The sequence below is a fragment of the Clinocottus analis genome, unplaced genomic scaffold, assembly GCF_023055335.1.
Source record: "Clinocottus analis isolate CAN_PGR_092001 unplaced genomic scaffold, fCliAna1.0.p SCAF_13, whole genome shotgun sequence".
Taxonomy (NCBI): domain Eukaryota; kingdom Metazoa; phylum Chordata; class Actinopteri; order Perciformes; family Cottidae; genus Clinocottus; species Clinocottus analis.
In genome coordinates, this window is record NW_027175854.1 from 18,473,169 (window position 1) to 18,498,851 (window position 25,683).

The following is a 25,683-nucleotide window of genomic DNA, read 5'->3' on the forward strand; positions in this document are numbered from 1 at the left end:
TCATTAATTATTATCTGCACCTTGCTGTCAGAGGCCTGCTGTGTGAGCGCGTGCAGACCCTCCTGCAGTTGTTTGTCCATGCAGCGAGACAGCTTGCGCCCCTCTGAGATCTGCTTGCGCAGGGCGTTGTAGTCCTCGATCAGACCCAAAATGTGCCGCCCGTTGCGATTGGCCCACATGCGGTGGCCCGGCACCAGGCGAGAGGGAGCGCTGGTCGCGCTGTCGCCGGAGCTGCTGCTGAACGAGCCGCACTTCTCATCTGGAAAAGAGGTTTTTGTGAATACCGTCATTCGACTGCTCGCTGAACCACAACCACGTGTTGCATGTGGTTTAACACGATGAGGTTTTCCTACCCGGGAGGACACCGGCGCGCTCGCTGTGGCTCTGAAATGAGTGACGCAGAAGATCGCAGCCTTCCCGGCCCGGCGACTTGCCTCCTTCATCTGAGACGGATGTAAAAACCAAACTGACGTGAGCTGATGCTCGCGTGCGTTTACACGCCTGCGTCTGCAGGACGCCAGCGTGAGCTGGTGTTTACCTGGAGAGGACAGCAGGTAGTTGATGTTGATGGTTTCAGAGCGGTTGGGTCCTCTGAGCAGCTGCTCCTCCAGGCGCTGCCGCAGGGCCGTGTTGGTCTGGATGCTCCTCTCCAGCTGCAGCCGCAGTTGTCTGATCTCCAGCAGCAGCTCACTGAGGTCCACCGGGCCGGAGGCGACCTCCTGCGACGCCTCGCTGGGTTCTGAAGGAGAGAGGGACGCATTAGTCATGTGGCCGCAGATATCCATGTTGCATAAGCGTCTCTGTCTGCAGACGCTTAGAAATGTTAATTTGTTCAAGATTATTTTCAGTCTCTTTCTGTAACAATCTTTTTGAACCATGTCTACGTCATATAAACATTTCTATAGTTTAAACTACAAAGTAGAACTTGGAAGGCTACAAAAGGCCGATAATGACAAATCATCATCAACACATCTCTACGTTTTTTATTGAAAAAGAAGAAAACTTGCAGTACCGTTTTGTGTGCGAGCTTCGGTTTTGATCTTTTCATAAACTTGCAGCTCGACCCGCAGCGACTGCAGGAGATGCTGCGAGTCGGACAGCTGCTGCGTCTGCAGCTTCACGTCACACTGCAACCTGCAGGCGAACACGAACACAGACACATCAAGTAAGACGTGTATTCATGCACTAAGAGGGAAGACAGAGGATGATCCACTCCCATCTATGCAGTGTGGAGCTCCTTCACTTTGCTTTTTATTGTAAAAACATAAGAAGTTTGATCATAACATTTAGTAAAGAAACGTTTGTCATCCTGCTGGTTGATACAAACACATCTCACGCTCCATTCTTTCCTACTAAACTAAAATGCAACTCAAACTATCTAAAGTACAACAATTTATTTTTGTTTAATCTGTTCTGAGTCCTTTTATATTATTGCAAAAAGTTTTAAAAAAAATAGTGACACCTCAGAAAAACAATTCAGCAGCACGACAATCACAAAACAACAACCTCAAAAGAAGCTTGAGTTGAATCAACATCTCTGAAACTATTTCAACAAAAACTGAGCGTTCAAATCCTCAAGAAGTAATAATTACTGGACAACTTTATGATGTGTTATGTCAGTCAGGTGTACTTTATAAAACTAAATGTTTCAGTCATAAAATCTCTAAAAAACTAAACAATGAGCCGCATGAATATGATGCACACGTCTGCAAACACACGCCGAGCAGGAGAAGGAAAGGGAGAGCAGGAGAGAGCTGACGGAGGACACGCTGCAGGTTTCAGGTGTCAGCCTCACTCACCTGCGTCAGTACTGACAGGGCAAGAGGTCACACAGCATCATTATGGGATGTATGCATTCATGTGTTCACGGATGAGCTGCAAATGAACTACTCTCATGTTTCAGAGTCGTACAAACACTATGGACTAATGTCTCTTTAGAATGGTGATTAGTGGCTGTGTGTCGTTTCAGGTTGCATGAAGAAGAGTCGGAATGAGACATTTAGAAGTGTGTGTGTGTGTGTGTGTGTGTGTGTGTGGCTGTGTACCTGTGCACAGACTCCTGCAGCTGTGCGTTCTCCTGGCCGCTGTGCTCCAGCTTCTCCTGCAGCAGGTTGTTTTCATGCGTCAGCGCCTCACACTCCCTCCTGCGCTGCTCCAGTTTGGCCGTCCGTCTGGACAGAGCGTCGCGCAGCTTCTCGCGCTCCCTCTGCTTGTCTGGGGACAAGAACGACATTTAAGAAGTTGTACGAGCCGAGGCAAACTGGCAAACAGAGTCCTGAGTGAAGGCGTTCTCCTACCTTTAGTCGCCAGGCTGAGCTGGTCCTTCAGCACCTGGTTTTGCCCCCAGAGGAGTCGCAGCTCATTGGCCAGGTGACCCTGCTCCTCGTTACCGTGGATGAAGATGTTGGTGGCTGCTGAACGTGGACACACACACACACACACACACACACTCATCAGTCAACAAACAAGTGCTTTCTACTGAATTTTACAACCAAATTATCGCCATACAGTAAAAACCACACGTACAGAGAGAGAGAGAGAGATGATTACCTGGATCTTTCTCCACCTCTGCCAGTCTCTTCTCCAGCTGCTCCCTGAGCTGGTCGTTGGTCTGGATGCTCTCCTCTAGGCGCTGTCGCAGCATCCGGATGTCCTGCAGATGTTCTGCCAGCAGGTCTGATGGACACACACATGCACAAAGCAAAATGAAAGGAACGGAAAGAGAATTTAGTATCACACAGATTATAAAAGTCATTGCCAAAATATCCAGGCTTTTAGTAATAAAAATAATCAGACCCTACATTTTTCATAATGCAACACAACAAGTTTGTAAGACTTTCTGATAAAAATGTGAAGTCTCTAAACCCAGGTCAATATAAACCCCGACGACATCACTATGACGTCATTTGGGTTATTTTTCACCCTCATCCAGAGCCATAAAATACATAATTCAAGTTTTGTACGAGCTGAATACTCATTATGTAAAATCATGCACCTTTAATGTATAACTCTACAAATTCAAATCCAAGCAAAACAAATGTTTAAAGCACAGACCACAATTTGTCTTTAAATAACAAAAAGCTGCCTGAATGGAGCTGAGAGAGCGCTGTGCTGTCTGCACCTTTACTGCTGTGCACCGAGTTATAAAGCCGACTGTGCTCCAGGTTTACCTGAGTTCATGGAGCGAGGCTGGTGGGCGGCGTTCTCCTGTGAGCCGATGTCTCCGTCTCGTTTATGAGTCCGAGGTCCCGATCCGTCCCGGCCGTGGCCGTGGTCCTGTTCCTGATGGTGGGAGCTGGTCTGGGCCATGATGGAGCGGTGCAGGTCCAGTTCACTTCGCAGGCTGGTGTTGAGATCCTCGCTGCCCCTCAGCTGATCCCGCAGTCGCCCGTTGAGCCGCTGCAGGCCCTGCAGTCTGCTGGCAGCGTCCCTGTGACCCGACACGCCCTCTGCAGCTCCTCCCACAGCAGCGCCGTCCCTTCCCGTCCAATCAGAGAGGTGTCGCTGGCCTGAAGACGCACAGGGAGAACAGATACACAGCCTGAACATTACAACATATATTCCATAGGCTAATCACTCACTATTAAATCCTTAGATTAAAACCAGTTCATGTCCCGCCTTCTAAATGTCATCCACTTACACATCCTGCAAGAAGAGAGCCAACGATACAGCGATGAAGCAGAAAGGAACATGTGAGTGTCTCTGCAGGCCGTCTCACATGTCCACATCCATACATATGCTTCACTTGTCTCAGTAATAGCCCTCACTGTCTCTTTTCCCAAGGGAAACACAATTTGAAGATTGCACCGGATAGGTGGCACTGAATAATGCAGCACTGAAAGTGGAGCCCTGCTCTGCCCTCGGCGGGCACGCTTCGTCCTGCGGGGACGCCTCGCTGCAGCACAAAGGATCCGAGTGGAAAATAAGTGCCACCACAGGATGCGACTAGTGGACAAGAACGAAGGTAATCTCTACAATATACTACAAAAATGCCTTTTCTTTTTAAAAAGGCAGTCTGGTACACTATTGTACACTACAGTCTGTGGCTGTTAAGACTTTGTCGAGCTTTTGGCGCCCAGCCACAAAGAGATTTAATTCAGATAGTTTCAACATTACATCGAGGAACTGGCAGCTCATGTGAACATTTCTTTGTGCTTACCGTCGGCTGGATCGCCAGCGGTCGGGCTGCCTTGGCAGGAGGAGGCGGTCCTGTCAGAGGGAGCGCCCTGTGGGCTGCTGGGGCCTTTTCCTCTGAGCTGACTCTGCAGGCTCTGGATCAGACGGTTCTTCTCCTGCAGCTCCTTCGTCAACCTGAGAGGAAGAGGGGGATATGTAATTGTGTTAGTCACTTTGTCTCCCAGAGGATGCAACAGCTCGATTCGATCATCACGTCATCTCGCCGGGCCAAACAATGTAAAAACAGGGAGGATCATAATAAAATAGCAGCACAGCACCCGAAAAAAAGACAGAAAACTAAAGTCTGAAGGTGTCTTAAAAGTCTGAAGGTGTCCCCGGAGGAGTCTCAGCTTTCAGCAGAAACACACAGCTGGAAAAAAGGAGTTCACAGCAAACGTCATGCCGTCTGTCCGGATCAAACCGCTCACAGGTCCAGCTGCTCCCCGGCGCTCTCGGCCAGCGAGAGGTTCTGCTGTTCGAGGAAGCCGACGTGCCGCCGCAGCAGCGCTCGCTCGCCCTCGAGCTCCAGACGCAGGTTTTCTATCTCCTGCTGGATTCTAGCCGGACTGTCCGGAGCATCTCTCACGCTCAGGGATCCCTGCTGAGGCTCCCCAAGACTTCCACATCAGTGATAATACAGATTAACATCTGTCACTGCAAGCAACTTTATTCATGATCCGATGACACAAGGGTGCTGTTGAAAAGTTAATTCTAACAAAATGTAAACCACAGATGCAACAATTTCACTATTACTCTCCATCAAACATAAGGAACTTTTCTGATTATTTGTTTTCCTGTCAATGGTTGGAAATAAAAATGGAAAAAGTGTTTTTACTTTTTTAAATGTTGTATATGTTCAGGATTGAACTGTACATATATACTCATATTTATGTTTTATACAAACTCTGAAATATAAATGCACATGAACTACATGTCAATGTTCATCCCTTCGTGTGTGTGTGTGTGTGTGTACGTGTGTGTACGTGTGTGTGTGTGTGTGTGTGTGCGTGTGTGTTCCCCTGTTTTCTCTCAGACAAGTGACCCAGTTCGGGGCGGTAACCTGAATGTTTTGGCTGTCAATGAGAGAATTAGGTCAACAGCCGGACACACACACACACACACACACACCCTACCCCCCCCCCGCCTGGGGTCATAAGCCAATTGGCTGGGGGGAGGTGTGTGTGTGTGTGTGTGTGTGTGTGTGTGTGTGTCCTTTAAAAAGGGTCATGGGACAAACAACCCTTAAATCAGAACCTTGGACAATATGACCTAAATAAATCCTCCTGTATTGTTTCCGTTGGACACAAGCAGAGATGTTTCCCTCCTCCGGCTCCAGCTTTCTATTTATGGGATTGACATCTTCTCATCTAAAGCTCCACCAGAAAGCAAACAAGGGGATTTCCAGAATGTGAAACTATTCCTTGAAGCATGAAAGTATCAGGACAGCTGTCCTAGTAACATTAACATGGACAATTATCACTGATACTTGTTTTTCACCGCAAATAAACATGACAAATTGAATAAAAGCAAATTAAATAAGACGTTGGCAATTAGTAGGTGCAGTGTGAGAGTTTGAGACGCACCTCCGAGACAGATCCAGGGCCAGCGCGTCCTCATGACCCAGACGAGACTCTCCTAACACAAAGGGAGATGCTGTCAAGGACCCGTCTGTGAGAATCTGTTACGAATGGCTGCTCTTATCATCGCCCTTCAGCCTTTTTGTTAAAGCACAGAGACATTTCTGCACAATGATGCATTCAAGGCCGTCGCAGCCGCTACCTTTGTCCAGCCGTCCTTCCAGCTTGTCCAGGATGCTCAGGCTCTTGTCCAGCTGCTCTCTGACCGCCTCTCCCATGTAGTAGTCGACTTGGCCGGCCTGCAGCAGCTCCTTGAAGGCCTTGCTCAGCTCTTCCAGCTGCCGGCGCTGCAGGGCTCCCAGCCTGCGGCTCTCCTTCATCTGCTGCCTCAGCTGCGACAGCTCCCTGGCCTGCGACTGCACCAAGGAGTCCAGTCTGCGCAGACGTCACAATCGGGGCAGGCGTGGGGGTACAAAAAGACAAAAGTCAAGATGTTTATTTAAATGACTGTGCAGCTGTGCCTCACTGGTAAAAGAGCGTAATATTGATTATGCATTGAGAGACTGTTGACCTTGCAGGCGACGTGGAGCGGCTGCGGGTCTGCTGCAGCTGTTCACTCATGCTCCTGTTCAGTGTCCGTTCTCTTTCCAGCTCCAGCTCCAGATTCAGAGAGCTTGGTTTATCCTTCGTCGCCAGGTTCTCGCCCTCCTTGTTCTCCCTCAGCTGTCCACTTCTGTGGCTCCCATCTTGGGTACGATCCTCCCGCCGTGTCCCTTCTTGATTCTTGCCGGTTGCGGGATCAGAGGAGTTGGCGACCAGGTCACTGGAGAGAGAGTACCTACGCAGAAGACTTTGCATTTGGAGGATGAGTTTGTTCTGGTTTTCCAGCTGGCCCTTCAGCTCTCTGACTTGTCCCTGGAGCTGCACAGGGTCCTTAGAGACACCGTACTCGTCATAGACCTGCAGGCTCTTCAGACTGACCTGAAAACAGACGAGAGCATTAATTAAACTAAAATAGCAGTTTCTACTGACATTATAGTACCAATAGTTTAACACACTGCCTGGCTGACTTTGAATGTTTTGTGAGCCATAATCATGTGAATGGATCTTAAATGTGCACTTGAAAGTTATAAGCACGACTTGTGCAGCGTTAAAGCTGAGCTATGAGTGAATGATCTTTGTTTATGGGGTTTAGTGATAAGTAAGTTAAATACCTTGGCGGAGCTGAGCGCGGGGGAACTGGGGTACGGGGTGCTGGAGGTGGAGTCCAGGTTTTCAGTCGAGGAGAAGGTGGCCTGCTCGTGTCGGAAAGGCAGGCTGGAAGCACTGCAACTAGGGTTTACAACAACCTCTAGATCTGGCAACACAACGTACACAGAAACAATCAATTAGAAAACATCGTAAGAGGAGGAAAACAAATGGTGATCGTACCACGTGAGGAAATAAATCATTTGAGATACAGCTGGACTGTGAAATAAGACAAGAACTATAAGTGAAAGGTTAATGAGTGTTTGAAAGACATTCCCAAACTTCAGAGTGGAAACATGCGAGAACTCGTCAATGTGACATATTGAAGCCCATTCAAATGAGGGAATAGTGCAGAGAAATACCGAGTTAAAACCAGGAGAGACTAGTGAAGAGGCCCAAACTCAAGACAGGAGACAGTGTGTTACAGTTGCCCTTGTTCACTCCTCATGCAGACAAATAAGAAATCTAAGAATCTATCCATGTGTGAGATTAGTGTCCACTCAGCAGACAGACATGCATCGTCTGTCTAAAAGCCGGCTACCTGTGCTACTGCTCTCTTCCCTATCGTTCTCACTCTTGCCACTGGTTTCGTAACCCAGGTCCTGCAAATCCACCTGCACGCCTTTGTCCTCCTGCTCCAGAGCTGGCAGTGGAGGCAATATACGTCGGGTTAGGAAGAAAACATTCAACAGTATCTTGTCTCGCTCCTTCATGGTGTTCATGATCAATTTAGAGGAACAAAATACATGAATGCTTTTCCAGAATAACACAGTTATTAGTTATTTGATGAGACTCTAACACAGGGGGGAGATGCTGTCAAGGACCCGTCTGTGAAAATCTGTTACGAATGGCTGCTCTTTTCATCGCCCTTCAGCCTTTTTGTTAAAGCACAGAGACATTTCTGCACAATGATGCATTCAAGGCCGTCGCAGCCGCTACCTTTGTCCAGCCGTCCTTCCAGCTTGTCCAGGATGCTCAGGCTCTTGTCCAGCTGCTCTCTGACCGCCTCTCCCATGTAGTAGTCGACTTGGCCGGCCTGCAGCAGCTCCTTGAAGGCCTTGCTCAGCTCTTCCAGCTGCCGGCGCTGCAGGGCTCCCAGCCTGCGGCTCTCCTTCATCTGCTGCCTCAGCTGCGACAGCTCCCTGGCCTGCGACTGCACCAAGGAGTCCAGTCTGCGCAGACGTCACAATCGGGGCAGGCGTGGGGGTACAAAAAGACAAAAGTCAAGATGTTTATTTAAATGACTGTGCAGCTGTGCCTCACTGGTAAAAGAGCGTAATATTGATTATGCATTGAGAGACTGTTGACCTTGCAGGCGACGTGGAGCGGCTGCGGGTCTGCTGCAGCTGTTCACTCATGCTCCTGTTCAGTGTCCGTTCTCTTTCCAGCTCCAGCTCCAGATTCAGAGAGCTTGGTTTATCCTTCGTCGCCAGGTTCTCGCCCTCCTTGTTCTCCCTCAGCTGTCCACTTCTGTGGCTCCCATCTTGGGTACGATCCTCCCGCCGTGTCCCTTCTTGATTCTTGCCGGTTGCGGGATCAGAGGAGTTGGCGACCAGGTCACTGGAGAGAGAGTACCTACGCAGAAGACTTTGCATTTGGAGGATGAGTTTGTTCTGGTTTTCCAGCTGGCCCTTCAGCTCTCTGACTTGTCCCTGGAGCTGCACAGGGTCCTTAGAGACACCGTACTCGTCATAGACCTGCAGGCTCTTCAGACTGACCTGAAAACAGACGAGAGCATTAATTAAACTAAAATAGCAGTTTCTACTGACATTATAGTACCAATAGTTTAACACACTGCCTGGCTGACTTTGAATGTTTTGTGAGCCATAATCATGTGAATGGATCTTAAATGTGCACTTGAAAGTTATAAGCACGACTTGTGCAGCGTTAAAGCTGAGCTATGAGTGAATGATCTTTGTTTATGGGGTTTAGTGATAAGTAAGTTAAATACCTTGGCGGAGCTGAGCGCGGGGGAACTGGGGTACGGGGTGCTGGAGGTGGAGTCCAGGTTTTCAGTCGAGGAGAAGGTGGCCTGCTCGTGTCGGAAAGGCAGGCTGGAAGCACTGCAACTAGGGTTTACAACAACCTCTAGATCTGGCAACACAACGTACACAGAAACAATCAATTAGAAAACATCGTAAGAGGAGGAAAACAAATGGTGATCGTACCACGTGAGGAAATAAATCATTTGAGATACAGCTGGACTGTGAAATAAGACAAGAACTATAAGTGAAAGGTTAATGAGTGTTTGAAAGACATTCCCAAACTTCAGAGTGGAAACATGCGAGAACTCGTCAATGTGACATATTGAAGCCCATTCAAATGAGGGAATAGTGCAGAGAAATACCGAGTTAAAACCAGGAGAGACTAGTGAAGAGGCCCAAACTCAAGACAGGAGACAGTGTGTTACAGTTGCCCTTGTTCACTCCTCATGCAGACAAATAAGAAATCTAAGAATCTATCCATGTGTGAGATTAGTGTCCACTCAGCAGACAGACATGCATCGTCTGTCTAAAAGCCGGCTACCTGTGCTACTGCTCTCTTCCCTATCGTTCTCACTCTTGCCACTGGTTTCGTAACCCAGGTCCTGCAAATCCACCTGCACGCCTTTGTCCTCCTGCTCCAGAGCTGGCAGTGGAGGCAATATACGTCGGGTTAGGAAGAAAACATTCAACAGTATCTTGTCTCGCTCCTTCATGGTGTTCATGATCAATTTAGAGGAACAAAATACATGAATGCTTTTCCAGAATAACACAGTTATTAGTTATTTGATGAGACTCTAACACAGGGGGGAGATGCTGTCAAGGACCCGTCTGTGAAAATCTGTTACGAATGGCTGCTCTTTTCATCGCCCTTCAGCCTTTTTGTTAAAGCACAGAGACATTTCTGCACAATGATGCATTCAAGGCCGTCGCAGCCGCTACCTTTGTCCAGCCGTCCTTCCAGCTTGTCCAGGATGCTCAGGCTCTTGTCCAGCTGCTCTCTGACCGCCTCTCCCATGTAGTAGTCGACTTGGCCGGCCTGCAGCAGCTCCTTGAAGGCCTTGCTCAGCTCTTCCAGCTGCCGGCGCTGCAGGGCTCCCAGCCTGCGGCTCTCCTTCATCTGCTGCCTCAGCTGCGACAGCTCCCTGGCCTGCGACTGCACCAAGGAGTCCAGTCTGCGCAGACGTCACAATCGGGGCAGGCGTGGGGGTACAAAAAGACAAAAGTCAAGATGTTTATTTAAATGACTGTGCAGCTGTGCCTCACTGGTAAAACAGTGTAACATTGATTATGCATTGAGAGACTGTTGACCTTGCAGGCGACGTGGAGCGGCTGCGGGTCTGCTGCAGCTGTTCACTCATGCTCCTGTTCAGTGTCCGTTCTCTTTCCAGCTCCAGCTCCAGATTCAGAGAGCTTGGTTTATCCTTCGTCGCCAGGTTCTCGCCCTCCTTGTTCTCCCTCAGCTGTCCACTTCTGTGGCTCCCATCTTGGGTACGATCCTCCCGCCGTGTCCCTTCTTGATTCTTGCCGGTTGCGGGATCAGAGGAGTTGGCGACCAGGTCACTGGAGAGAGAGTACCTACGCAGAAGACTTTGCATTTGGAGGATGAGTTTGTTCTGGTTTTCCAGCTGGCCCTTCAGCTCTCTGACTTGTCCCTGGAGCTGCACAGGGTCCTTAGAGACACCGTACTCGTCATAGACCTGCAGGCTCTTCAGACTGACCTGAAAACAGACGAGAGCATTAATTAAACTAAAATAGCAGTTTCTACTGATATTATAGTACCAATAGTTTAACACACTGCCTGGCTGACTTTGAATGTTTTGTGAGCCATAATCATGTGAATGGATCTTAAATGTGCACTTGAAAGTTATAAGCACGACTTGTGCAGCGTTAAAGCTGAGCTATGAGTGAATGATCTTTGTTTATGGGGTTTAGTGATAAGTAAGTTAAATACCTTGGCGGAGCTGAGCGCGGGGGAACTGGGGTACGGGGTGCTGGAGGTGGAGTCCAGGTTTTCAGTAGAAGAGAAGGTGGCCTGCTCGTGTCGGAAAGGCAGGCTGGAAGCACTGCAACTAGGGTTTACAACAACCTCTAGATCTGGCAACACAACGTACACAGAAACAATCAATTAGAAAACATCGTAAGTGGAGGAAAACAAATGGTGATCGTACCACAAGAGGAAATAAATCATTTGAGATACAGCTGGACTGTGAAATAAGACAAGAACTATAAGTGAAAGGTTAATGAGTGTTTGAAAGACATTCCCAAACTTCAGAGTGGAAACATGCGAGAACTCGTCAATGTGACATATTGAAGCCCATTCAAATGAGGGAATAGTGCAGAGAAATACCGAGTTAAAACCAGGAGAGACTAGTGAAGAGGCCCAAACTCAAGACAGGAGACAGTGTGTTACAGTTGCCCTTGTTCACTCCTCATGCAGACAAATAAGAAATCTAAGAATCTATCCATGTGTGAGATTAGTGTCCACTCAGCAGACAGACATGCATCGTCTGTCTAAAAGCCGGCTACCTGTGCTACTGCTCTCTTCCCTATCGTTCTCACTCTTGCCACTGGTTTCGTAACCCAGGTCCTGCAAATCCACCTGCACGCCTTTGTCCTCCTGCTCCAGAGCTGGCAGTGGAGGCAATATACGTCGGGTTAGGAAGAAAACATTCAACAGTATCTTGTCTCGCTCCTTCATGGTGTTCATGATCAATTTAGAGGAACAAAATATTTTAACTAATCACATTCATGCTTTTACAGAATAACACATTTATTAGAACTTTGAATTAAAATGCTTGAAGGTATGTGCTTTTACCTTTCCGTGCGGTTTCCGGGGAGGTGAGAGCAGTGGCCAGTTTCTCCTCCAGGCTTTTACACGCTTTCCTCTTCTCCCTCAGCGCCTTATGGAGGGTCTCTAGCTCAACCTGGACACTTGGTGGTAACCCCTTGGCGTCCAGCACGGTCCTGTGGGCCTCGCTATCCTCTCCGCGGCCCCTCTCTTCTTCTACGGAAGCCTGGAGATCACAGATCCTCTGACGGTGATCACCGAAGACCTTGTAGAGGCGGCAGAGGTCGCTGTGCAGCCCTTGGTGAAGTCGTCTGTTTGTTCCAGGCGAAGCAGCGGCCTGACGGCTGCTGGGTTTGGTGGCTTCTCCCAGCTCCTGCTTCACCTGCAGGGCTCTCTGAAGTTTGTCTAAATTCATCTGAAACTCAGGACTGGTGTGTGATGATCGAGCAGAGGCCAAGGAGCTGCTTTGTGTACAGTGTGCTGCCAGAGAGGCAACAGCCGACTGTGCTGCACCGAGGCAGTTCATCAGAACGTTGGTCATCTCCGGATCTGAATTGACATCATCGTAACTCCTCGTTCCTCTTGGACGCTCCTTTGAGTCGCTTTCCTGACGTGGTTCTGCTGCTACCCGCCTCGAACATTTACCATCCGGCTCATCGTTGTCGTCGTGTCGAGCAGCGGCGTCCGCAGCCCTCAGCTTTTCCTGCAGCTCTGCATTAAGCATATTCTGCTGCCACAGTGCCTCCTGCAGAGAGTCTGTGTGTCGCTGCAACTCCTGCATGGAGTCCTCTGGGCCTCCAACACCACCTCTTGGACTCGGCCTAGTTGAAGATGCGTTCACCTGCTGCAAAGCCATCTCTATCTGTAAACATAAATCACGGAATCCAGGAATTTTTTCTTGGCTGTTGGTGGTGGTGATTGCCGCCTCCGTCATGTTGAGCAGCTCTATAAGCTGGTTGTTGAGCTCCTCCTTCTCCTGCAGGGCTTTTTGCAGCTCCATGCATCTGCTGTAAATGGCAGAATCAGAACCCACTAACACAGAACCTTTACATTGAACGGCGTGGGACCCGAACCGCCCCTGGCTGTCCAGACTGCAGGCAGTCAGGTAAGCGATGGTGGATTCTGCAGCCTGCAAGGCCTCTACGTACTGCCGATTGAGCCGGTCTTTCTCCTGGAGCTGAGCGTGGAGCTCTTCCCAATCAGCTAGTTGTTCACTTAGTTTATTGATCAAGCTCTCTTTCTCCTGACACTCCTGGTGGAGAAGCTCCAGCTGGATGAAAAGGGCAGCGTTGGCCTGGCTGTGGTCCGGCGTCGTTCGGCCTTCAGAGCCCTTGTCCGACCCGACTGGACTGCCGGTGCGATGTGTGTGTGCGAGCGTGGAAGAAGGGGAAGTGCTGTGCTGGGCTGACGCGGTGGAGTCTTTATGCAGCTGCTGGTCTGGCCTGCATACACCGTCCAACTGAAGGTGCTGGAGGGCATCGGTTTGCAGACGGTCAGAGTTCACATACTGCCTGCTGCTGCCAGCTTCCACCCTCAGCCTCACGTGGACTGGGAGGCGAGATTTGGCACCATCCTACAAGGAAAACACTGGCAATTAGACGGGATGCAGGAAGCATTTAGCGTTTCTTTACACTCAATACAAAACGTACCCCATGCTGCTTTGTACTCCTGCTGTTCGACTGGCCTTTGGTTAGCGGACTCGTCATCCTCTCTGCGGCGCTAACAATTAGCTCAGTGGTGACAGAGGCCTCCCCATCGGACACCTCCATAGAGTTCTTCTCTCCCTTTTCTTTCGACGGATTGATGATCTGAGTTTGACCTTTTGACTCGGCCTCCATTGTTTCAACACTTCTTTTCAAATCAGCCTGTCCATCACTGCTGTTCCCTGAGGCGTCCGTGCTCGCTTTCTCTTTACATTCAGTCGATGTCTGTTCTTTCAGGAGACCTCGCAGCTTCACATTTTCAGATCTGAGCCTGAGCAATTCCTCTCTGCAACGAGGGACATTTGATTAGTTTAAGAATCAGTTGCTTGAACACTAGAGTGAATATAAGAAGCAGCACCTGGACACTGAAGAAAAGACCCACCTCAGCTGCAAGACTGATGTGGACCCACAATGAGTAAGCAGGGATTTCAGCGCCATTGCATCGGTGTTCCTCTGCCGAGAACCTCTCTCTCCAGAGTCCAAGGTGTTGTTGGCAGACTGAGCATGCTCTCTACTCTGGCCATGGCGGCTGTCCATACTTAAATCATCCAACAGCTTTCCAGATACCATCTAAAACAGGATAGTTTAGATATAATGGTTAAAGTTAACATGAAAAAGGGAATCCCTCATCGTATTAATATTACATTACTAAAGCTAAGCATGTAGTTCATACCTGTCCTGGTTGGATGTCTGTCTGAGTCTCTTTATCCGGACAAGAGTGATGCGTCCTGACACTGCGAGTCACAGGCTGCATCTCCTGCGGTTTCTCAAGCTGCTAGAGTAATGGCATGGAAGGCGAGTATGACACACATGGCTCGGTAAAAGAAAACTTAATGTGGGAACAGAATCCATAAAAACAGTGAAAAGCAACAGCTGAATGGCGTGAGGTGTCTAATGTGGTATGGCAAAGACAGAGCATTTCATGGGACACAGAGATAAAGAAAAACAAAAGAAACAGGGACTGATTAGGAAAGGTGAAGGAGAAAAGGAGGATCTTCTACTAAAGACAAGAAAGACACAGACATTAGTAACAGGCGACAGAGCAAAGGTTAAGATGTAGGTTCAGAGGTTAGAAAGGAGCTAATATATAGGTGGGTGTTAGACAATGACTTAGAAATGATTCACTCAGTATTTGTGGACATACTGTACAAACATTTGCTATTAAATGACAGAGCGGTTCCCTTTTAGAAATACATTTTGGTGCCACAGCTTCAAGTACAGCTTCCTCCATTTGCAGCTGTCTCGTGCAGCGTCTAACCTGCTTCAAGGGGCTGCTGCCGGCCACGTCTTTGTCTTCGCTGTCATGAGCGTCACGGCCCGACCTCTCCAACAGTGACAGCCGGTTCTGCAGCTCGTTGTTCACAGTCTGCAGTCTGCTGACACAATCCTGCTGCTCCAGCACCTACAGGGCCCAAACAGACCATATTTCAACTCATCTGCACGATTGTCTTCCTGTTTCATGTATTTTGGTGACATATCTTTGCAATTAGCTAAAATCAACTGTTTATACGTTTAGATATTCATCAGAGAAACAATGCTTTGGTCAAAACCTCGTATTTCGTTTTGAAAAAGACTTCACCTTCTGCTTGAGCTCCTGTGCAGAGAGCAGAGACAAGCTGTCGTCCAGCCCGTCCCCGACACAGATGCTCATGTAGGACGTCTGATCGCCGATGAAACTCAAAGTGTCCCCTGAAAAGTGTTCGAGTCGCATCAAACAAAAAGACTCATCTCCCAAAGAGTCTGACATAAGAGCGTAAACGTATATTCAAGTATGTTTTCTCATCTTACCACCAACCCCTCCTCCACGGCTCTGAATGGCTCCTAAACGAGCCTGCAGAGAAATATTCCAGCGCTGTGCATCTTCTAGCTGATGCCTCATGCTCTGCAGTTCTTGAGGATTAATGGGGTCCATACCTGAACAGATACACACAGGGTTACACACATAACACACAAGAAAGTATATTTCAGTGTCGGGAAGCGCTGTACTGTCAGAATGTTTTAAGTTAAGATTATTTAATAATGATTCTTTGGTAGTTAAGACTGTGTGTGAGCTTAGAACTGTAAAAACGATTAAAAACACAGCCTGCCTGCATAAGTAGGATATATTCTACAAAGCATGGCATGCAGCTTTGGAGAACAATTAAAGAACAATATAGAATTTAAAATTCCTAGTTCATAGTGTGCATTGTGCAAAATTCAACCTTTCATGATTGAAATATAAATACAAAATGTGATGCAATTAAAGAAATAAATACAAAAAATTACATAAAATGGCACAAATACTATAAGTGCATCATTCCTCTGTAAATCTTTGTGTTTTGAATGTAAACTCAACCAGCTGATCTATTTGATGCATCTCGGCGTGCGTCCTGAAGTCATATAAAAAACCCTTAACTGAATAAATAAATAAGGTAAACTAGTGGAGGAAATGAACAAAAAGCTGTAGTGTGTAAAGAGAAGTTTGAGATCTGCAGCCACAAAAAAATACAAATAATATAGAAATAAATAATATATGTGTATATTTTTTTGTCTATATGTAGCGTGTATATTATAATGAATATTCCGCCAAAACAAGACATGTGGATATTTTCTCAGTGGTAATTACTGCAGCTACGTTTACCTTGTACTCTGTGTGGATGTGAGCCTATTACTTACAGCTGACCTATTTATACACATGGCTCTCTTCATACAGGGGGGGGGGGGGTTCAGCATGCACTTGACATGCAGATCCATGCATGTGGACAGTTGCCCAAGTAAAAGGGCTTAGACGACTACCTGAGTGTACAGTGACACGTTTAATTAGTCTCGGCTGCATCCTGACGTCTGTGACATCACGCGATAGAAGTGTAGGACTTTTAATTAGAATCTATCTCAGGGGAGCGACTCTGCACTAGAATTACATGTGATTCTGTAGCCGTCAAACTACCATTCATACCTTGATTAAAGTTTATATAATGACATGCTCATGGGATGAACTCAAACTCATGTGACAGATGGTTGGATGGATTGTGTTAATACACAGAGATGTTAGAGAGATGATGCAATCAACAACAATGCTTTAATGGGACAGTGAAAACAGACAGACAGCAGGTTAAAAGTGAAAGACTGGATGACAGCAGCTTTTATTCAGATTATTATTATTTTATTTTTTTTAAGAAAAGGACAGACAAGCCGAAAAACAGCGTGAAGAGAGAGTACATTTAAAGAGTGACAGGAAACAGGCAGCAACTCTATTATGGACAAAACATGCAGATGAGGAGGTGATGATGAAAAGAAACGTGAACATAAAGAAGAGGAGTGGAAGGACCAGGTGGGCATGCTGAATATAGTGACAGGTAAAGAAGTGGGGATGTAAGCTTGTCAGCAGGAGACATTAGAGTAAACACAGTGGACAAAGAAGACAGGTGAGTTGAGGGCCTGGCGATAATTAGACATTAAAATAGATCATCTTTCAATGGAATTATATCCTGATGAAATCATATATGGTATCATAGTTCACAAATACGCTGTCTGAATAAATAAAAACAAGCACATACTAACTCAATCTTTCATAGAAAATGTATAAGAATTATGCTTATAGGAATAACGCTGTGGCGTTAAATGTGTGTTATTGCTTTACCATGTGACTTCATACAGACTAATGGATGTGTCTCCCTGAGCTTCAGCTTCATAACGCTTCTATAAACTAAAGACAAACATGCTCTTTCCCTTTATTTTTGTATTTTTATTCATCCTCATCATTTTCCACCCAGTGTGTTTGCACTGCACCTTCTCTGAGTTTGGCTCTGTGCGTCTCTCTCTCCAGGTCGTCCCTCAGCTCCTCATTAGTTTTGATGCTCTCCTCGAGCTGCTGCCTGAGAAGCTGCACCGCTGTCAGCTCCAGCTGCAGCGCATGGAGCCGCTGGGCGCTGCGAAGAGAATCAGATACTCAGAATCATCTTTTCATTTTCACTTTGCAATGCTTTCTTTGTTCCAGCGACCGCTACCTGTCCTGCTCCTTCACAGTCCTGACCAGGCTGGAGTAGAGCTGCTGCTCAGCTCTCAGTGCTTTGTTCAGAGCATCGTGTTCCTGTTGCAAGGCCACAAGGTTTGGCAAAGCCTTGAGGGAGACACAAAGAGCAATGGTCTTAATGTACGAGCATTATATATGTATTTAAAAATAATTTAAAAATGTCTTGTCTTTAATTAAGCAGAAAGGTTTAATGTGCTCAGTTTACTTCTTGCTGGCTATCTCCACCGATGATGGTTCTCTCTCTCTGAGGGAGCGCTGGGAGGGATCTCTCCATGCCAGAGACAATGACCCGATCCAGGGTGTGATCGGTCCGACCGTCCGCTCTCTGACCGAGGCGCTCGTGAAGAACCTGCTCGCATGAACACAAACATGAGAACTGCTCGATGAGAGGCGGCTGACTTCATTGCATTCAGAAGAAAAGCTCCTTATCTAAAGCTGCTGTGTGTCACAGTGAGTGACGAGAGCTTGACTGTGTGAATCGAGGAGGCCTTACATCGATGATCTCATCTTTGGTCTTCAGGGTGGCAGTTAGAGACTCGATGTTAGCAGCCTGGCCATCATTACGACCCTCCAGTTCAGAAAGCAATGACTGAAGCTCTGCCAAAGACATCTGGATATAGAGGAAAATAAGGTGAAGGATTGCACAAAAAGTCACTCGCAAATGTTATGCAAGTACATATTTATAGCCGACTGACCTTCAGCTCATTCTCCCTCTTCAGTGCTTTATTCAGTGCCTCGGTTTTCTGTGCGAGCTCCTTTTTCAAGACGACGACTGTCTTTTTGGAGGACAGAATATTCTCCACATTATCCTCACTGCTCTTCCTGGACAGCAGAGCTTCAGTGCAGACAAAAAATAATTAATTGTAGGATGGACATTTAATGTCCAGCGAGGGGGTTCAACACTATAAAGGCCTCACCTTCCTTCTCGTCCAACTTCTCCTGCATGATTTGGATAGTTTGTCTGAGCTCCAAGACATGATCCGGCTCCTCTTTCTGCCTCGCCTCTGCCAGGAACTGGTCCCTCTCCTGACCACGCTGCAGAAGCTTCTGCACATTTAGAAAGACGACAAGTTAGCATGCTCGAACGTGTACAACCGCTACTTTAATTATTGTCAAAGAGGCCACCAAGTCATTTGAAGACAGGCAGGAGGAAGTAAGTATTCATGATATTCTCCTTGGGAGTTTCAATTCCCTCCCCTTGTTAGGCCTCTAAGTCAAGCACATGTTACAGCTGAGTGAGCATGTTGCATCCCAGAGGAACTTACATTGATGATGCTGTCTTTCTTGGCGAGCAGGGCCCGGAGCTCCGCTGTCTCTAAATAACCCTCCTGGGCCGTGGTGGAGCTTTGCTTCTCAGCGGTGGCGAGCTCCTGCTGCCTGTGAGACAGCTGCTTCCTCAGTTGTTGAATCTCCTGAGTGCGTTCAGACAGCATGCGGTTGTAGTGCTCTGCAGACTCCTGGTGAAAGCACGAATCCATGAAATTAATGAGTTAGTTATGTTGGACCGCATACAAATGGCTTTCTGTAGATCTGTCAATGTAAATTAAATAAACATTGTAAGTCTAAATATTGTTTCTATATTGTTTGTGTCTAAAATTGTTGCACACATCAAACAAGTGTTCATTCTAATAACTCCTACCCTGCATGGATGTATTCTAATCCACATGTTCACAGCTAATTAATTATCTCATTTGATTCTTCATTCACATTACTACTTTGAAGTTACTTTATTCACATATCACTGTTTTCCCCGTGGTAATCCCTAACACGTGAACGTGTTTTTAGCGTTACATCTTGACCTTGATGAGCTGGTCCTTGCTGCTGATTGTAGCCAGCAGTCCTTCCACAGCACTCTCATTGTCAGCAACCAGCCGTTCTCTGGCTTTCACCGTCTCTGCCAGCATGGCCTCTGTGACCTTTAACCTCTGGCCCATCTGCTCAGCGAGGTCACGTGTGTGACTCTGCGACTGGTTCAGCATGGATTCGGACATTTCCTACAAACAAAAGGTTGACAGAGTTAGAAAAAAAAAACCTCAAAGTGTTTGTATGTGTGAAACTTTTGGGTCAGAATGGTGAAAGAATCAATGGAGCTGAAAACACAGCAACTAACCTCCATATCCTTTGTCTTGCCCTCCAGGGAGAGCTGCAGCTGGCTAATGATGGAGTCCTTCTCCCTCAGGGATCTGTTCAAGTTATCTTCTACATCTTGCTTTGCTCGCTGCAGGTTCTTTAGTGTGTTTGCAAGATGCTGCAGCTCCACATCCTTCTCCTTGATCAGGCTGTCAAAACTCTGCAACAGGAGGAATGATCACAGAGATATCTCGGATTGATGTCCAACTTTCCAAAACAATTTAATTACCGATGACTGGAAAAGGCAAATTTCAGGCCTCAATTTCTGACATTTTCCCCAATGGAATACGGTCGTGCCTTCTTACATTGACGGTTTCCTCGTTGTGAGAGAGCAAGTTATTGAGCCTGTCCAGGTCTCTCTCTTTCTCCCTCAGAGACAGCTGCAGCTGGTGGATCTCATTGTCTTTCTCCTCAATGGCAGCAAACTTCTCATCCAGCGCGTCCTGCCAGAGAACAAACAGAACAATGTCAGAATCAACTTATAGTCGCCGTGTGAAAAGAAAACACAGAATGGACGCTCACCTCCAGAGCCTTCTCCTTTTCCTTCAGCCTGTGCCGCAGCTTGGTCAGCACATTATCGTTTCCTCCTGGACTTTTGCTCTGCTCAAGGTCCCTGACCATGTTAATGTACTCCTGATGAACACAAACAAAACAACGTCAAAACAACTGCCTCTATACAGCCAATGGCAGATTTTACAATAGAGTAAACAATTAAAGGTGCTAGATTTGAGCATATCTATGCATACGTGCAGATGTAGATGCATAGAGCAAATATTTGTTTGCTGCTATATGAATGCTCTGAATATTGTATTGAGAAACCTTTGATACAAACACAAATATGTCATTGTTTGGAGGAATCTGTGCGTGAATGTTTTTGTGTCACCTGCAGCTGCTGCTCTTTATCGGACAGAGTGCAGGTGAGCCGCTGGATGGTGACCTCATGCGTCTGCAGCTTTCTTTTGGTCTGATCCAACAGCTCTTGGTACTGCTGCTCGAGAGCACTTTCTCTGTCTCCGATCTCACCACTCAGCTTTTTAAGCTGATTGTTCAGATCCTGGGGGGAGGAATGATAATATGGTCAGATATTTGAATGGTGACAGAAAACAGAAAAGAGGATTTAGGATTGGAGACAATAACACGACTACTCGACAACCACCGTCTTACATTCAGGGCCTTGTCTCCTTTCTTCTTCTGCTGCTGCAGGTCCTCTAGTTCCACCTCCAGCTGGTCCTTCGCCTGCTGCAGGTCGGCCAGCTCCTGCTCCTTCCTGCCCAGGCCGCGCTGGAGCTTTTGGCCTTCAAGCACCTTGGCGTGATGTTCCCCCTGGAGTTGTGCCAGCTCCGTTTGCTTTGCCATTAATAGAGTTTGGTGCTCCTCTACTCCCTGCAGGACATGTGCATTAAATGTTAATCTTCACAGAGTGTGTATCCATTAATGAGATGTGATTAAAAATACTTTGCTTTCCTGCTTTGTTAACATTCTACAACTACTATAACTAAGGCTACTCTTTAGTATAATGTGTAAATGTGCAGGCACACACAGAAGCAGGACCCATTAACATTATCATATAAAGTCAAGAGGTCGGCTCTCTTGCCTGGTATTTCTGTAGTTGGGCCTTATGTGCTGCGTCTCTCGCCTTGGCCAAAGCGTCATCTCTGTCCTCAATCTCATGACACAGCTCTGCAATCTGTGAGACCAAGAAAAAGACACACATGTTGGTGCTAGAGCATTGCATAATGCAGAATAGTGAGAGGAAAACAGTTTGAGTCTTACCTGTTTATCCTTTTCTTTGAAGACCTGAGTAAGCCCCTGGATGGTTTTGTCTCGCTTTAGAGCATTTTTCTTTTCAGAGTTTAGATCATTCTCCTTCTCCTCCAACTTCCCCAGCAGGGTCTGTTTACACAAACAGGTGACATGACACAAAAGAAACCTCTCAATCTAATTCAAAAATATTTTAAAAAGTTGAGTTTAAAAACTCTGTGTACCTTGTTTTGATTCTGGGTTTCCTCCAGTGTTCTAGTTAAGTTTTCATTGGTGCTTTTGACCCGTGTGAGCTCTTCAGACAGCTGCTTATTGCAGGACTCCATTCGCCCAACGTCACTCTGCAAATCCACAAAACAAAAGAGAAAATGTATTAACGCGAGCAATATTAAGCAGCAAAGCCGCTGTCTGTCCCAGATCATTGGCAGTACGATAACATTTTGCCCAGCGAGGATTACAAAAAAAAAAAAAAAAAGAACTACCTGCACCATTCTGACAGGGTTGTATTCATCATCAAATTCCTCAGTCAGATCATGAAGAGACTTTGACTTTGCCTCTCTGTATCTGTGCCTTGCTCGGGGGTTGGCAGGGCCTGTATTTAACCTCTTCAGGACTGGGATGTGGCTCCCTGCGGGGGCAGCGACATGCTGCCTCGAGATGCAGCGCAGGAGCTGGGTCAGGTCAGAGACCACGGAGGGCTTACATGAGGAACTGCGGAGCAGCGCTCTGGCCTGACCCTTTCCTTCTGGGTCATCAGCGGCACCATGTCTCGCAACAAACACCTTGGGCTCTCTGAGCTTCAGTTTGGGTGGAGGGTCCGGAGGGGCGTCCGAGGAAAAGTCTCGATTGAGGCACTGCAGGGACGCGGAGCGACCTTTGACCGCCGGTCGGGGCAGCGTTCCCTTCCGCTGGACCAGGTCCACGTACATGCTCTGCGAACGGTGGCGTGTGCCTCGGAGACCGAAGCTCTTCATGAAGCCTTCGAGCCCGGTCGCTGATCCCAGCCTGCCGCCCCTGAGGCTCGACCGCCCTGGAAACGCCCCTTTACTGACAATTCGATCCAGACTCACGCACCTTCTCATGCGGTTCTCCATGACACCACTTCCACCCTCACTGAACAGCTGTCCTTCAGAGGACAGCCGACACACCGCCGTATCATCAGGACTGCTCACTGCAGAGGACCTGAGGAGAGTCTTGCAGCCGGCGCTCTCCACGCAGCTCTTGTGCAGACTCAAGTTGTTTTTGTTGTAGATGTGGACGATGCACTGGATCAGGTGGTCTTTCTCCGCCTGCATCTTCTGGATCTGACTGTTGTGCTTATCCTGAAGCTGGCTGATGTTAACGTCACAGTGCATCACCTTCTCCAGCTGGAACACACATTTCCCGCAGAGGAACTCTCCTTGGCCATCACGGGTCACCTCCCAGCCCAGCACATGGGACAAGATGACTTGTAGCTTCCTTTGCGCCGTCGAGCTGAAGATCCAGCGACACTGGCTTCCCACCAGACGGACGCCACATATACGGCACGGGTCCCGCATGGTACCTCAGACCTTTATATTCCAGATTCACCTCCTGAGAACGAGTCCAAAAGCCGCGCAAACTGTCCAGTGCCTTAATGGTCTTCAGCCTGCCAACCACGAGATAGCCATCTATCATTTTCTCTCACTCCATCAGCAACAGAAGCACAGAGGAGAATGACTGAGTGCAGAGCAGTATAAGCCCTAAGCCGTTGATAATCCCTGCTCCCGCCTCTATTCCACTCTCCCCCACATTCAATCAGATCAAATCCTCCAGGACTGCTGCAGTGATCTGTGTCATGGCCAGACCATCTCTAGAAAACCTCCTCCTGAATACCAGATCAGGTATGAAGATTGGCCCCATGAAGGTGCCTCTCCAGAGGACTTGTGACGGTAGAAGCATCCGATCCCTCCTGTGGACTCTATCCTTCCTGACGGTATATTTATCCCCTTTAAGATTAGAGCAGGTGTTTCCTGGCAATCACTTTCCATTACACCTCTATCCTCGAGAGGCCACTTACAGAGTTGTCCCGCCACAAAAGCATCTCTTCTTCTATCTTTTAAAATATTTTTGTGCAATACATGATGCAGCACATTTGGTTAACCCAGATCTGACAGACATGTTGCGCTGTTTTCCCTTTTGAAATGAAGGCTGGCCATAAATAACTCAGACAAACCCTCCAGACAGCATGGTAATCCAGTCTTAACACTGTTGCCTGAGTCCAGGCGCCTGACGAGAAACGATGGAGCCCGTCCAACAGCTTCCTGTCGGCCCAATCAGCAGGGTTCACATTTGATGTTAAGGATTATGCGTGATGATATTTAGTCACCAAACCCACAGAATGTAAAAACATCGCATAAAATAAGTATTTTTGTGAAATACATCCAATAAAAGGATTACTATGGGAAAGTGAGAGATTATGCGACTGGTCACAAAAATTAATTATGTCAGACAAAACAACTGATGACCAAAAAGCTTCAGTGGTGACGACACAAACTGATCCTTCACCGATTAGTTATAATGATTTGAGCTTCCTGTTGTGAAACCAACACTAGAAAACCCATTAAATCCCAAAGACTACAACAACAAACCAATGTACTTCTCCTCTTTACTGAAGCAGGGTACACAAATAAAAAACAGCCCCAGGAGGCACACAGAGGAAAAAAGCAAGTCATTAAACACGCCAAAGTACATTTCCTGTGGTTCAACCCGAGAACACAGACGATCCTCTGAAGTTGACAGTTTAACATGGAGAACGTAGCCTGTGTTCCTCTGTTGGTCTGGCAGTGGTTCAGTTTGAATGGCTTCTCACAGTTAGCCATGGTTAAAGGACCTAGCTTTGGTTTGAGGCAAAACTATTACTGGAAACTGAATATGAAAGAATAAAAAAAAACTAATGATAGACATAAAAAGTCACACGGTGGGCAGGACAACCACAAAACGCTCTCAGAAACATGGATTGGTTTAAAGAATCTGAAAAAGCAGACTCTTTAATGAAGAACTCCTGACAACACCAACCTGATCGTGCGGTGTTGTTTTGTCCTTCCCGCTGTGTAGCTCGTCCCTCAAGGCCTGGAAAACAGACAGGCAACGGTCACTTAAATGCCTTTTAATGTTGCAAGTAGTGCTGAAAGTCAGTTTCAGTTAATTAATTGTGGGAAATAGCGTCAATGGATACTGTATGTACTCTCAAAACATGGCAACAAATGACTAAACTACATGAAAAAGCTCAACATTTACATATGAAACATAGAAAAGTCTTACCTCAAGTTGCTGATCCTTCTTGGCGATGAGCTCAGAAAGCTGTTTGACATCATCAGCTGATGGTGCATCGGTCTCTTGATGTGCTCTTTTATCCTGATGGTTCACAGCTTCTTGGTTCTTTAATGAGATCTTAAGCTGCTCGATGATACTAGTGTGGCCATGAAAAACATATTGGAAACATTTAGACCCGAATACAGAAACATATGAATGTCTGCTGATCTAATGCGTCCCTACTTGTCTTTCTCCTGCAGGGCCTGCTGCAGGTCTTGGACTGGGCTGGGGCCCGGGACGGGGTTAAAGCTGCTCGGTGGACCCAGGGCTTGGAGCTCCTTCTCCATGTTAATATTCTTAAGCTTCTCCTGCTCAGCGATGGCTGCCATCTTGTCAACCTCTTCCTCTGCTGTTCGCAGAGACTGAATTTGAGGCAAAAACGACAACAAGTGAGACAATTATCCCCAACTACCTACAGGGATGCAACAGAAAGTGTATCAGGGAGTATAGCAAAGTAAATAGCTTTTAATCACCTGTTCTAGGTCAACTATCCTCTTGTTGAATGCATCTCGAAGTGCAGCCATCTCTCTCTGAGCATGCTCTCTCACACGCTGGGGTTCTCCTGATTCTCGACCCGCCAGACTCTCCAACGCTTTCCTGGTGAATTAAATGAAATTACCGTTTAAAGCATATACACCGTACATCTTCACCATCGGGCTTCCATGACATCTTCCTGCTAACTGAGGTCTTGTTTTTGTCTGAATTCTTACACGTACACCAAACATATTAAAACTGGTACTGAACTTCAGGGCGCTGGGACTGTATCGGGAAGGCTACTCACGATGCGGACACAAGCAGCTCCTGTTTCTCTGCCACGTCTCGCTTCATGGACTCCAACTCCACCTTCAGCTCAATGTTCTGGAAACAGACAACATTAAGACCATTATCGGACAAATTGCACATCTAATATCACAATGTTTTTGACTAAATACCTCAATATCAGCACTCCGGTGATATTGTAGGGTGCTTT

At 47.1% G+C, this 25,683-nt stretch overlaps 1 protein-coding gene across 9 annotated transcripts in view; it reads right to left on the reverse strand.

Annotated features, from left to right (window-relative positions):
• Nucleotides 1–25,683, reverse strand: part of cdk5rap2 (CDK5 regulatory subunit associated protein 2) — a 33,793-nt gene that overhangs the window by 2,533 nt on the left and 5,577 nt on the right. For 4 of the 9 annotated variants that reach the window (XM_068573587.1, XM_068573578.1, XM_068573586.1 and 1 more), the window contains exons 5-54: nt 25,495–25,571; nt 25,187–25,310; nt 24,897–25,075; nt 24,663–24,810; nt 24,417–24,470; nt 21,605–21,721; nt 21,393–21,512; nt 21,214–21,306; nt 20,784–21,002; nt 20,503–20,673; nt 20,142–20,252; nt 19,925–20,062; nt 19,600–19,779; nt 19,289–19,483; nt 18,755–18,946; nt 18,407–18,536; nt 18,185–18,324; nt 17,983–18,099; nt 17,695–17,838; nt 17,464–17,576; nt 17,246–17,385; nt 15,266–15,391; nt 15,057–15,166; nt 14,736–14,879; nt 14,151–14,252; nt 13,860–14,047; nt 13,424–13,763; nt 11,802–13,347; nt 11,513–11,614; nt 10,938–11,080; nt 10,295–10,704; nt 9,926–10,158; nt 9,528–9,629; nt 8,953–9,095; nt 8,310–8,719; nt 7,941–8,173; nt 7,543–7,644; nt 6,968–7,110; nt 6,325–6,734; nt 5,956–6,188; nt 5,760–5,811; nt 4,160–4,311; nt 3,171–3,509; nt 2,551–2,676; nt 2,298–2,414; nt 2,046–2,214; nt 1,013–1,134; nt 539–739; nt 354–443; nt 21–259 (exon numbers count right to left, since the gene is read on the reverse strand). In XM_068573587.1, the coding sequence (XP_068429688.1) occupies nt 21–259; nt 354–443; nt 539–739; nt 1,013–1,134; nt 2,046–2,214; nt 2,298–2,414; nt 2,551–2,676; nt 3,171–3,509; nt 4,160–4,311; nt 5,760–5,811; nt 5,956–6,188; nt 6,325–6,734; nt 6,968–7,110; nt 7,543–7,644; nt 7,941–8,173; nt 8,310–8,719; nt 8,953–9,095; nt 9,528–9,629; nt 9,926–10,158; nt 10,295–10,704; nt 10,938–11,080; nt 11,513–11,614; nt 11,802–13,347; nt 13,424–13,763; nt 13,860–14,047; nt 14,151–14,252; nt 14,736–14,879; nt 15,057–15,166; nt 15,266–15,391; nt 17,246–17,385; nt 17,464–17,576; nt 17,695–17,838; nt 17,983–18,099; nt 18,185–18,324; nt 18,407–18,536; nt 18,755–18,946; nt 19,289–19,483; nt 19,600–19,779; nt 19,925–20,062; nt 20,142–20,252; nt 20,503–20,673; nt 20,784–21,002; nt 21,214–21,306; nt 21,393–21,512; nt 21,605–21,721; nt 24,417–24,470; nt 24,663–24,810; nt 24,897–25,075; nt 25,187–25,310; nt 25,495–25,571 (9,729 nt within the window). The remainder of the gene's footprint in view (nt 1–20; nt 260–353; nt 444–538; nt 740–1,012; nt 1,135–2,045; nt 2,215–2,297; nt 2,415–2,550; nt 2,677–3,170; nt 3,510–4,159; nt 4,312–5,759; nt 5,812–5,955; nt 6,189–6,324; nt 6,735–6,967; nt 7,111–7,542; nt 7,645–7,940; nt 8,174–8,309; nt 8,720–8,952; nt 9,096–9,527; nt 9,630–9,925; nt 10,159–10,294; nt 10,705–10,937; nt 11,081–11,512; nt 11,615–11,801; nt 13,348–13,423; nt 13,764–13,859; nt 14,048–14,150; nt 14,253–14,735; nt 14,880–15,056; nt 15,167–15,265; nt 15,392–17,245; nt 17,386–17,463; nt 17,577–17,694; nt 17,839–17,982; nt 18,100–18,184; nt 18,325–18,406; nt 18,537–18,754; nt 18,947–19,288; nt 19,484–19,599; nt 19,780–19,924; nt 20,063–20,141; nt 20,253–20,502; nt 20,674–20,783; nt 21,003–21,213; nt 21,307–21,392; nt 21,513–21,604; nt 21,722–24,416; nt 24,471–24,662; nt 24,811–24,896; nt 25,076–25,186; nt 25,311–25,494; nt 25,572–25,683) is intronic. The other 5 variants (XM_068573579.1, XM_068573580.1, XM_068573585.1 and 2 more) reach the window with 5 other exon arrangements.